General features: G+C 43.1%; 1 protein-coding gene across 1 annotated transcript in view; it reads right to left on the reverse strand.

Moving 5' to 3' along the window:
- Positions 1–13,603, reverse strand: part of LOC143962006 (asialoglycoprotein receptor 2-like) — a 51,605-nt gene that overhangs the window by 21,131 nt on the left and 16,871 nt on the right. The window contains exons 4-7 of the mRNA XM_077471349.1: positions 8,386–8,457; positions 6,875–6,913; positions 2,534–2,602; positions 1,229–1,380 (exon numbers count right to left, since the gene is read on the reverse strand). Of these exons, the coding sequence (XP_077327475.1) occupies positions 1,229–1,380; positions 2,534–2,602; positions 6,875–6,913; positions 8,386–8,457 (332 nt within the window). The remainder of the gene's footprint in view (positions 1–1,228; positions 1,381–2,533; positions 2,603–6,874; positions 6,914–8,385; positions 8,458–13,603) is intronic.

Genomic DNA, 13,603 nt, shown 5'->3' on the forward strand with positions numbered 1-13,603 from the left:
CTCCTTGATGTCCGCTGCTATGGACCTCAGGTCCTGAAGACTCGGCTGGTGGTGAGGGGTGAGAACAACATCATCCGTTCCCGGAGCACTCCTGTGGGATGTGCTGTTTGTGGTGACTGACCTCGTGTGGCGGCCATATTGGAGTTGTACCAGCGGAACATCTCCGGGATATTTTGAGAAATCCTGCCGGCTTCATCCCTTGGGGATCTGGACCGAGACGCCGACAAGCTGCGGGAAGAGGTTCCCATGATTTTCGGGTGGGTTGAGGGAAGAAAAGCCTCTGTTTGTTGCGGAATGGTATCCTCGTCAGCAGGAGCTATCAGACTAAGCTGCCATCTTCAGCTGAGGTCAGGCCACGCCCCCTCCCGAGGAAGCAATTTTTTGTGAAACGCGTTGGTTCTATATGCTTCTTTGTACAGTATTTTACAATTGCTACCTGTTTGATGTGACCAGTTTATTCAGTTGACTTGATTTTAATGATGGTACAATGGTTTTAAGGGGGGTGTTCGGCTCATCCCTAGTGTTCAGACACAACAAGTCAAATATGTATGAACAATTTCAGATAATTTAATTTGTAACTTCTGATAAATTCGTATTCGTTACGCTCACTAACAGACAAATTTGAAAGGGAATTCCAATACCTATAATTTAATAGTTAGTTATTATTTAGAATTAAACAGATTTTCTTTCTTTTTTACAGATTTTTGAATTTCCGAATTTCCAAATTTCCGAAAATTCGAAATTTAGAAATCCAAAATTCGGAAATTCGAAAATTCGGAAATCCGAAAAACAGAAATTCGGAAATCCGAAAATACGAAATTCAGAAACTTGAAATTCAGAAATCCAAAAATTCTAAATTCGGAAATCCGAAAATTGGAAATTCGGAAATCTGAAAATTCTAAATTCGGAAATCAGAAAATTGGAAATTTTTCGGAAATTCTAAATTTCGGAAATTCGCAAATTTCAGAAATTCGCAAATTCAGAAATTCGCAAATTTCGGAAATTCGCAAATTCAGAAATTTCAGAAATTGAAAAATTTGGAAATTCTGAATTAATGAATTTGTCAATATTCGTTAAAAAATGAATTTGGAACTAAAATAATTGCACATGTCTAAACTGGACAATCTCTTCCCAGGGTGAGGCTGGGAGCATAATAATCAAATACTGCTGGCAGTGATGTGATCAGACAATGGGACTAATACAATGGGAAGTGTATATCTGTGCATACCATCTCTTCCTGGCCATTAATGACCACCAGGTGGGCCTCCTTGTTCTCGCAGTCTTCCTTGGCGTTGTTCCATAATTTTCTGTCTGAAGACAAGTAGTAACAGCTGAGTCCATAGTGGCTCCATCCCTCACTGCATAATGGATTAGAGGAGTCTGAGGGAGCAGGAAAGAGGATTAGGTGGGTGACGCTGGATTGTTATGGTTATAGCCGTACAGTTTAGCCAAGACGGTAAAATTATAATAAAAGGGAATCAGGCACAGCATGCAGACATACATTTTGTGGGGGCAATGGGGGTACTCTACTACATGCCAACATCCATTTATCACTGAAAAATTTTTTTAGATTTCCCTTAATGGGATTTTAAAGGACACTTATTATTGCAACACATTGATTTAAAATGATGTAATATGTTTATTAGTACAACATCATACAAAGATTTAAAAACATATAAGTAGGGCATAAAATATTACTTTGGAAACGTCCTAGATCAGTGATGGTGAACCTTTTTTGAGCACGAGTGCCCAAACTGAAAAAATAAAGTTGGTTTTGTGTTGCAAAGTGCCAACATGGAAATTCATGAGAGAGGGGGGGCTGAGCAAAAGAGAGAGGGGGGTGAGAGAGAGAGAGAGAGACGATGTGAGCCGCGCACCATGTAGACCAAAAGAATAGGATAGGCTGCACACCCACACAAATGCATTGGTTCAATCAGTTTATTAAAGCATCATAATACCACTGGATGGGTAGAGGAACGAGGTTGAGACGTTTCACATGATTTTGGTTTTTACAAAGCACTTAAATCGCGTGAAACACATCAACCTCCTTCCTCTACCTCTGCCTGTACCATGCAAGAAGTCAGGGGGCTGTCAGGGGCCAGTAAATAAAAAAAAAGTTTGTGGAAAAGAAAAACAAAATATTTACAATGCTTTTTTTTGTGAGTTTTTTACCTGCATTTTGTTAAATTGATAACAGGGTCTCTTTAATAACCCAGGAAAGTAAATGGAACTCCCACTTAGAGGAGACTCAGCTTCCCTTTACACTGGAGTTACAGCATTGGGATGGAATTGTTCCAAGGTGAGGATCACCCCACACAACCCCCCTGATACAGGGCTCCACATATCATTTTGAGGTGAAATATTTTTGGAATTTTTTCTGATCCTTTTTGTGATGTAAAAACGTACAATTATAACTCTAGTATAAATTATTGAGGTTTTAATCTTTATCTGGACTTACAAAGGTGCGGCCATCAGTAGATGTTTTGTGGACCCTTGGAATATTTTTGGATGAAATAATTTAAGATAAACTTACTTTTATAGAGCTCTTCTGCCATTTTCCCCATAAATTCCAAAATCCTCTGAATCTCGCTGGAAAAAGAAGCTGAAATACACAAAATGTCAGGAGAGAGCTGGCCTCCTTTTATACCAGAGGTCTCCAAACTACAAGCTACTACAATATTGTATCTAGGGGTTAGCGGTCCCTCACATTCCTACAGTCTTTATTTCTACGCAACATCCACCCTTCCTGGTCCCCAATGCAGGTTCCTCTGGTTACATTGTCAGTATACCATCATTGGTTGCTAGGGCTGCTAGTGTCCTAACAACCAATAAAGTGCTTGCCCCAGAATTTACAGGAGGACCTTTGTTCCTCCATAGACCTGCTACATCCGCACTCCGAGCTCTCAGGCTCCCAGCCACCCTGTAAGTGTGTGAGGTTATGCAGCGTACACACGATCGGACTTTCCAGCAGACTTGGTCCTGCGGACTAGGTCTGACGGACTTCCGGCGGAGTTCCGACGGACTTCCGGCGGAGTTCCGGCGGAGTTCCGACGGACTTCCGGCGGACTTCCGGCGAAGTTCCGACGGACTTCCGGCAGAGTTCCGATGACTTTCAAAATAAACAGATTTGCTCATACACGGACTAAAGTCCGTTAATTTTGAACGTGACTCCAGGTACGATGGGACTAGAGAAGGGAGTCAATCTGGTCGATTTCATCAGCAAGGTTGACACCTTGTGAGCCCCGTCGCCTGGTATCACCTGGTATGGATTTTAAGGGGAACCCCCTATACTGGAAAAACGGCATGGGGTCCCCCCAAAGTCCATACCAGACCCTTATCTGAGCATGCTGCCCCGGCCGGTTAGGAAAGGGGGTGGGGACAAGCGAGCACCCCCCCCCCCCTCCTGAACCGTACCAGGCCGCATGCCCTCAACATGGGGGTAGGTGCTTTGTGGAAGGGGGAGCCCTGTGGCCCCCCCACCCCAAATCACCCTGTCCCCATGTTGATGAGGACAAGGGCCTCTTTTACACAACCCTGGCCGTTGGTTGTTGGGGTCTGCGGGCGTATCAGAAACTGGGAGCCCCCTTTAATAAGCTCCTATTTCCCTCCCTGGTCATCTGTTGCCTCGACTACTCCAAATCTAACCTGCCAACCACTCTGTGTTTGCTACTCCTCTCTGTCAATCCCTCTACTGACTCCCGCTCACCCAACAAATTCAATTTAAAATACTAACAACAACTTACAAAGCCATCCACAACTCTGCCCCCAAGTACATCACTAACCTAGTCTCAAAATACCAACCTAATCGTTCTCTTCATTCCTCCCAAGACCTCCTGCTCTCAAGCTGCCTCATCACCTCCTCCCATGCGTTCGTCCCCAGGACTTTTCCAAAGCATCCTATTCTATGGAACTCCCTACTCCAATCTGTCCGATTATCTCTTATTCTGTTTGCTTTTAGACAATCCCGGAAAACCTTCCTCTTTACAGAAGCCTATCCTGCCCACACCTAACAATTGTACTTTTATTTTCTCCGTCTGTTCATCCCCCACAGTTATTACCTTTTTGTATCACTTGACTCTCCCTCCTAGATTGTAAGCTCTAATGAGCAGGGCCCTCTGATTCCTCCTGTATTGAAATGTATTGTAACTGTACTGTCTGCCCTCACGTGGTAAATGGTTGCCTAAACTGTTGGCGCTATATAAAAAACTGTTGGCGCTATATAAATCCTAGTAATAAACTGAGTGTATCTATGGACCTACTTACACCAACGCAGTGCTCTGTTACTATTGAGTTAAAACAGGTAAATAACCAACAATCAATAAAAATGATTGTTAACATAAAAAAGCAGGCACTAAAATAACATATAAAACCTAATAAACTAATAGTATCTAGTCCAGAAGCAATGAAAAAAGCACCTTCCAATACTACAGTAGCACTCCTGTCAATCCATATCTTGACCGGCATTCATATGTTACATATGAGAAACATTTGAATGGCATAAGGTGGTTAAAGTTCGTAGAGTAGATGGTGATCCTAGTTGATAATAAACAAGCGTGCACCGTACACCAAGATCTTCACCACGTGGGTCACTCACCCCCTAGAGGTTCAAACTCACCAGCAAGAGAAAAATCACAAGCCTTGGTATAATCAGAGAAGTGTCATCCAAATGGCAGGTAGGTTAGGGATGCAGATCACTCCATGGATAGTCAGACATGATCTGCATCCCTAACCTACCTGCCATTTGACATTTCTCTGATTATTAGGGATGAACCTGATCACTGAACAGCGAAGATGTGCGGTGTTCACGAACATGAAAAACCAAAAGTGCTCATTTTAAAAGCTTATATACAAGTTATTGTCAAAAAAAGTGTTTGGGGACCCGGGTCCTGCCCCAAGGGATATGAAATGCAAAAAAAGTTTTAAAAACTTCAGTTTTTTTAGGAGCAGTGATGTTTTTAATGCTAAACGTGAAACAATCAAAATTAAATATTCCTTTAAATATCGGTCTGGGGGTGTCTATAGTATGCCTGTAAAGTGGTGCATTTTTCCCGTGTTTAGAACAATACCACAGCAAAATGACATTTCTAAATGAAAAAATGTCATTTAAAACTGATCGCGGCTGTAATGAATTGCCAGGTCTTGGCAATATATATAAAACTCATTGAAAAATGGTTCCTCCCCCAGTCCATTACCAGGCCCTTGAGGTCTGGTATGGATATTAAGGGGAACCCTGCACCAAAAAAAAAAAAATATATATATATATACATACCAGACCCCCAATAAGGGTCCCCCTGTTGTAATTATTAAAAAAATAAATAAAAATGTCCCACAATGTAAATCCATCTCACTCTGCCTGACAAGCCGAACAAAAAAATAAAAACTGCAACAGCTCCGCTGGCCTCATCCCCACAACCCTTGCCCAGTGGTTGTGTGGGTCTGTGGGCGGGAGGGGCTTATCGGAATCTGGAAGCCCCCTTTAACAAGGGGACCCCCAGATCCCAGCCTACCCCCCTATGTGAATTGGTAATGGGTACATTGTACTCCTACCATTTCACCAAAAAATAGTAAAAATGACAAGAGCCACTTTGGGACAAGTCCTTTATTAAAAAAATCAAAAAATAAAAGTGTCCCGCAATATAAATCCATCTTACGCCACCCGACGGACCGAAAAAAGAAAAAAAACTCAACAGCTCCGCCTCCATGGGAGGCTCCCGCTGAGTGAAGCTTCTTCTCCATAACAGCTGTTATATAGCTGAGGGCGGGGCCATCCGGTGACATAAATGGGTGACCCCACCTTCCTCTGATGTCACGTGGCATCAGGGGGGGTGGGGTCACCTGTTTATGTCACCGGGTGGCCCCACCTCATCTTTATAAGAGCTGTCATCGAGAAGAAGTGTGCAGTGAGCATGGAGGTGGAGCTGTTGCAGTTTCATTTTTCTTTTTTCGGTCCGTCGGGCGGCATGAGATGGATTTATATAGCGGGACATTTAGATTTTTTAGATTTTTTGTCCCAAAGTGGCTCTTGTAATTTTTACTACTTTTTACACTTTTTTTGTGAAATGGTAGGGGTACAATGTACCCGTTACCAATTCACATGGGGGGACCGGATCTGGGGGTCCCCTTGTCAAAGGGGAGCTTCCAGATTCTGATAAGCCCCCACCCACAGACCCCCAGAACCACCGGGCAAGGGTTTTGGGGAGGAGGCCCTTGTCCCCATCGTCATGGGGACAAGGTGCTTTGGGGGTGACTCCAAAGCACCCCCCTACGTTGAGGGCATGTGGCCTGGTATGGTTCAGGAGGGGCGCTCTCTCCTTCCCCCCTCTTTTCCTGTGGCCTGCCAGGTTCCGTGCTCGGATAATTTTGTGGTATGGATTTTGGGGGGGGGCCCTACTCCTTTTTTTATTTATTTGGCGAAGAGTTCCCCTTAATATCCATACCAGACATGAAGGGCCTGGTAATGGACTGGGGGGGGACCCTTGCCATTTTTTTCAATGAATGTTATCAATATTGCCCCCCAGGCACAATATTTAAAGGAATATTTCATTTTTATTGTTTCACTTTAAGCATTATTAAACTCACTGCTTCCAAAAAAAACGGCTGTTTTTAAAACTTTTTTTGCATTGATCCATGTCCCCTGGGGCAGGACCCAGGTCCCCAAACACTTTTTATGACAATAACTTGCATATAAGCCTTTAAAATTAGCACTTTTGTTTTTTCATGTGCGTATCCTATAGACTATAATGGCGTTCGTCCGAATTTTTTTTTTTTTGGTGATTTTTCTATTGCTGGTGGCTATATAAATCCTGTATAAGAATAATAAATTGTATCTATCTATCCATTATAATATACAGTACATTGAGCATTAAATAATTACCCATAACTTCATATGGTAAATTAGGATTCTCGTCATAATCTGAGAAAGAGAGGAAAACCAACATCAATTAGTATGAGCAGGTTTATCATTATACGCCTTTCTTACTCTACATACATTCGTTTAAGATGCACCCACTACATTGCCCATCTCTTTTGGGTTCACATGGTTTCTGCTAAAGAGAAAAATCCTCCAGTTTGAACTTTGATCCTAGGCTTTTAGTCATGCGACCATATCGGGATTCTGGAGAAGCGGTTTCTACACGTAATACAATGTTTCAGGACTGTTACCATTTATGGAACATGGTGGACCAGGCAGTAGAAATCCTATTTGATAAAAGGTCTGCTTTCAAGCCCAACTCTAGTTTAATATCAAAAATAAAATAAAAAGCATCTCTGGATATTTCCCTTGCAGTAATAATTATAGTTTAACAGTTTTCCAGATTGAATGATGTCCAGTGTCGCTTAACCCACTTCCTGTGAACTAAGGGTGTCAAAGTCCTACACCTTTGTGGGTATGCCATCCATGGGTTCACAGGAGCATGCTGCTGAGGGCAACACCTTGTCATTGTAAGGTCTGCTCTCTGCAGCATTCAAGATTCACCCAGTGATGAGGACAGGCTAGGAACCATGAGGTCAGAACCCACCCTCTGCTGAGGACAGAAGAGGAACCAAGAGGTTAGAACCTGCCCTCTGCTGAGGACAGAAGAGGAACCATGACGTCAGGACCTACCCACTGCTGAGGATTGAATTGGATCCATCATGTCATGAGTCTGTGACATCAGGACCCACCTACTTCTGAGGACAGAAGAGAACCCATGAGTTCAGAAACCACCCACTGCTGAGGAATGAAGAGGAACCATGAGCTTAGAACCCACTTTCTGATGAGGACAAAAGAGGAGCCATAAGATCAGAGCCTACTCTCTGCGGAGGATAGAAGAGAACCCATGAGATTAGGACTCACCCACTGCTAAGGACCAAAGAGAACACATGAGGTCAGGGCCCAGCCACTGCTAAGGACAGAAGAGGACCCACCATGTAATGAACCCACCCACTGCTGAGGACAGAATAGGAACCATGATGTCAGGACCCACTTCTGATGACAGAAGAGAACCCACAAGGTCAGCCCCCACCTACTGTTGAAGGCAGAAAAGGACCCATCATGTCACAGATCCATCACATCAGAATCCACCCACTGCTGAGGGCAGAAGAAGACCCATGAGGTCAGGACTCCCCCAATGCTGATGACAGAAGAGGATCTGTAATGTCACAGAGCCATGATGTCAGGGCTCACAAACCACCCACTGCAGAGGACAGAAGAGGACCCATCATGTCATGGACCTGTAATGTCAGTTTTTTTGTTATTAAAATTCACCTAATGTGTTTGATATCTGGATACATCATTCTACAAACAGACAGAGAGAGGCTTTGTGATATCTACGTCCCGTTTGTACACTGTGGTGAAAGGTGGTTTGATGGGTAAGTGTTCCAGTGATTGGAATAAGATAATCTTACTGATCGCTGTCTGGACTTCCTCCAGGTTCCTCACAGCTCTCCGGATGCTCTGAACTTCACTGGAATGAGAACCTGTAATGATAACAATGGTGGCTCGTCTCAGATTACTGCGGATCTACACCCCAATACACCCACAGAACATTACACAAAACTTCATAGGTGCCTGATAATATACAGTTAACCGCTAATAAAATGATACAAATGTATTCATAAAAAAATGTAAAAGTACAGCTCATGAGAGCCACACCCGGCCTATTTACAGAATCCACAATGTAGAGGCAATAAAAAAATCACTTGTTTCACAGTGTAACATTGACTTTCCCACCCTAGAATAGATACCAACCAATCAGGAAACAGTTCCTGACACACGATGGGTCAGGGAATCTTAGGACTCCCTGGCCAATCGGGTCTCAGTCGGGACTAATTTCCTGTCCGGCCTGAAGGAGAAGCAATGGAGCGAGGAGCTTCAGCCCGGATCCATGTCTGCCTGATCTGCCTCCTTCCCAAGGTAAGATAAGGTTGTTAACATCCTCAGGAAGCGTATGCTTATTAAAATCAGTATTACGCTATGGATCCTTTTGTATTATTTTATATATACCGCCTGAGTCTGTGAAGGGGACGTATTATCCTGTGTATGAAAAAAAGTATATAAAATTCATTTGGGTAAAGTATTGCATGGCTGCCCAATTGTCAGTAGTGCAGTTAAATAGCAAAAACTGGCCTGGTCATGAAGGGGGGAAAATCTTCCAAAGGTCGTGGTTAAGTTGATTTTTAAATGTCATTTTTTTTTTTATTGCTCTTTTTTAACCACTTGAGACCCGCGCTATAGCCGAATGACGGTTACAGCGTGGACCTCCTTTGCCGGGACGACGTCTATTGACGTCGTCCCGTGGTGATCGGCGAGTCTATGAGACTCGCCTGATCATGGATCCGAGCAAGGGGTCGATCCTTACCACGTGATCAGCTGTCAGCCAATGACAGCTGATCATGTGATACAACGGAGCCGGTAATCCGCTATTATTTCTCCTCGCGCTGACAGCACGAGGAGAAAAAAAAAGAGCCGATCACCGGCGGCCGTGATCGGGACATCAGTCCCAATCACGGCCAGCCCTGCCAGTGCCCACCTGCCCCCTGCCAGTGCCACCTCATTAAAAAATAAGTGCCCCCGTCAGTGCCACCCAGCAGTGCCCACAGTGCCACCCAGCAGTGCCCACAGTGCCACCCAGCAGTGCCCACAGTGCCACCCATCAGTGCCCACAATCTGCCTCAACAACGGTGCTGCACCCCAGTGCCACATATCCGTGCCCATCAGTGTCATCTACCAGTGCCCATCAGTGCCCATCAGTGCCGCCCATCAGTGCCCAGCAGTGCCACCTATCAAAGCCACCTATCAGTGCCACCTATCAGTGCCCATCAGTCCCATCTATCAGTGGTACCTATCAGTGCCCCTTAGTGCCACCCATCCGTGCCACCCATCCGTGCCATCTTATCTGTGCCCATCTTTGCCCATCAGTGCCGCCTTATCTGTGCCCATCAGTACTGCCTTATCTGTGCCTATCGGTGCCACCTTATCTGTGCCTATTAGTGCCGCCTTAACTATGCCTATCAGTGCCCACCAATGCAGCCTATCAGTGCCCACCAATGCAGCCTATCAGTGCCGCCTCATCAGCGCACTTCAATGACGGAGAAAAATGACCTGTTTGTAAAATTTTATAACGAACTATTAAACATGATTTTTTTTTTTTTTTGCATCTTTTTTTGTTTGTTTAGCAAAAAATAAAACTCCCAGCTGTGATTAAATACCACCAAAAGAAAGCTCTATTTGTGGGAAAAAAATGATAAAAATTTCATTTGGGTACAGTGTTGTATGACCGCGCAATTATCATTCAAAGTGCATCAGCGCTGAAAGCTGAAAATTGGTCTGGGCAGCAGGGGGGTTTAAGTGCCCAGTAAGCAAGTGGTTAAAACAACATTAATTATTGAAGCGTTATTTTAACACATGTGAGAACAATTTACAAAAAATTACATTTAAAAATCAACTTAATGTATGTATGGGTAAAATATATTTTATATATATATATATATATATATATATATATATATATATACACACACACTCATTTACTTTTTTGATGTCAAGCCAGGCCGGGTTCATATTGATTTTTGATTTGAATCGTATATGTAATATATTTTTTTTTTAATTTATATAATCTTTATTTATTTTCCATAATAATTTTTCCATTCATAAACTTTATACAGTTAAACACTCCGTTTTCCACATTAACATTTCCCTCCCCCTCTCCCCCCCCCCCCCCTCACGTACATAACAGGAAGAAGCAGTGGGCCCCTCATACCCAAACTATGACCGTGTTACTCTCTATACCACTAACTTCTTATCACCTATACCACATATTCTCTCTCTCCTTCTTCCCTCCAAACGTCATTCTCTCCAGTTCTTTATACTGTGTAACCCAACTTGTCTAACCATGGTTTCCACATTTTATTAAATTCCCTAAAATTCCCTCTCCTTACATATACTACTTTTTCCTTCCAGATCGTCTCTGTTATTAGTTGTCTCCACTCCGCTACCGATGGGGGGTTTTTTGCCTGCCACCTTTGCGCTATTAGCTTCCTTGCCTGGAACATACATCTCATTACTGCTTTATTTATACAGGCCGGCCCTCCTATTCCTTCATTCAGGCCCAATAGGCACATTCTGGGGTTCCCATCAACCGACACTCCAAATGTTTCATTCAAGTCAGCAATAACTTCTGACCAGTAACGGAACAGTTTAGGGCACCTCCAGAACATGTGCATCAGATCCCCTGTCGCCTGACATCTCGGGCAGCCATCATCTTCCCTTCGCCTAAACCTGTATAGCCTCTTCGGTGTATAATAGGCTCTATGTAGCAGCATTAGATGTGACACCCTCTGGGCTGGTGAGACAGATATCAAGTGTCCTCCCTCCAGTATCCTCATCCACTGCTCATCTGAGAATGTTCCTACTTCCTCCTCCCATTTTATTTTACTTTTAAGTTTATCTGGAGTTTCTATGCTCCCTTCACAAATATATGGATACATTTCTGCTATAAACCCTTTTGCACTATCTTCAGATTTTAATCTATTATAGATGGGGGATTTGCTACACACTGGCCCCGATGTACCAAATTGTTTCGATAATGCGTGTCTGATTTGTAAATATTTATAAAACGAGTGTTTTGGTAGATCATATTCCATTCTCAGTGTATTAAATGTTTTTATTATACTTCCTTCATACAACTGGGCCAGTCTGTCAATCCCCCTACTTTCCCAATCTTTGTGCCTCTCTATCATTCCCATTTCCTGTAGGTTCAGATTATTCCATAATGGGGTTTCTTTGGTCATCCCTTCTAGACCCTTTATCGCTTTTACTGCCTTCCATACTTTTAGAGCGAGTTTTATTGTGGGCGTTCTATAGGGAAATGAGTTTGCCTCCAAGGCCTCTACTATGGTTTTATGAGGTGTCCTAGTAATCATTAACTTCCTATTTATATCTCCACTAAACTCATTGCTCGTCCCCAGATGTTGCAATTGTGCAGCTAAAAAGTAGCTTCTTGGGTGAGGTACTGCCATTCCTCCTTTCCTTGTCGGTAATTGCAGAATTTGTAGGCCTATTCTTGAGGTACCTCCGCTCCATATGAGTTCTCTAAATAGTGTTTCTATTTTTTTAAACCACTTTATATCTATCCATAACGGCACATTATGCAACAGATACAATAACTGTGGCATCCATAGCATTTTGATAAGATTGCATCTCCCTGCAACCGAAAGAGGGAGTTTCTTCCAGATTTCGATTTTATTTTTAAATTTAACTAGTAAGGGGGTGATATTATCACTTATATACCTTTTTGCATCACTTTGTATGTATATTCCTAAATATTTTATTTTCTCCACTACTTCTAACTGCGGGATTGTCGATATAGTTTGACTCTCCAGTGTATCTACAGGCATCAGAGATGATTTTTCCCAATTTATTGTTAATCCCGAGAAGCTGCTAAAATCCCCGAGGACTTTCATCCCCTGCCTGGTTGACTTCTCCACGTCCCCCAGATAGAGGAGAATATCATCGGCGTATAGCGCGATCTTTTCTTCCCTCGCTTTTCTTTTAAAGCCTTCCATATCAGCATTAGATCTTATTGCAATGGCTAATGGTTCCATTGCAAGGGCAAAGATCAGGGGTGACAAAGGGCACCCCTGTCTTGTACCTCTTTCTAATAATATCTTATCTGAATACTCGTTGTTAACCCTAATTCTAGCGCTAGGACCATTGTATAAGATTTTTATCCATTCAATGAATGAGGAGCCAAAGCCAAATTCTCTCAGAACTCGCCAGATGTATCTCCATTCAAGACTATCAAAGGCTTTGACTACATCCAAAGCCATAATTGCCCTTTTCCCTATGTTTTCCGTTGGTATCTGTAAATTAAGGTATAGTCTTCTAATATTCATGCTAGTTGATCTACCGGGGATAAATCCTGTCTGATCAGGATGTATTAATCTAGAAATAATTTTATTCAGTCTGGCCGCCAGTACCTTAGCTAGTATTTTTGCGTCCGTGCACAAAAGTGAGATAGGTCGGTAAGATTTAGTTTCCAACGGATCCTTCCCCTCCTTGTGCAGAACGATTATCGTTGCCTCCGTCATCGAGGTAGGCAATCTCCCTTCCTCCTTTACCCTATTTAACACTCTGAGAAACTCTGGAAGCAGTACTTTCCCATAGTATTTATAGGTTTCCAATGGAAGACTGTCTGGTCCTGGAGACTTCTGGTTAGCCATTGCTGTCACTGCAGATTGAATTTCTTCTAATGTTAATGGGGCTTCCATTGTCTCTCTCTCCTCCTCGGTAAGGGAAGGGACTTTAATATTTCCAAAAAACTTTTCCATCTCCTCGTCTCCCCTCATCCCCTGCGATCTGTACAGTTTTGCATAGTATGATCTAAAAGTATCTATAATCACTGAATTCTGAGTTGAGATTTCTCCCTTCTCTGTTCTGATCGCGGGGACGATGGATGGCGAGGAGTTGGTCTTCACTAGGTGTGCCAGCATCTTCCCGACACTTTCCCCCTCCCCAAACGCCACTTGTTTCTGGAATAGTCTTTTGTTCTCAGCTTTCCTGATAATCATTGCTTTATACTTCTGCTGTGTATCTAACCATACCTTTCGTTTCTCTGGGGAGGGA

Source organism: Lithobates pipiens, unplaced genomic scaffold (assembly GCF_037356315.1).
Source record: "Lithobates pipiens isolate NorthernLeopardFrog02 unplaced genomic scaffold, aLitPip1_a1.2 Scaffold_8, whole genome shotgun sequence".
Lineage (NCBI taxonomy): Eukaryota > Metazoa > Chordata > Amphibia > Anura > Ranidae > Lithobates > Lithobates pipiens.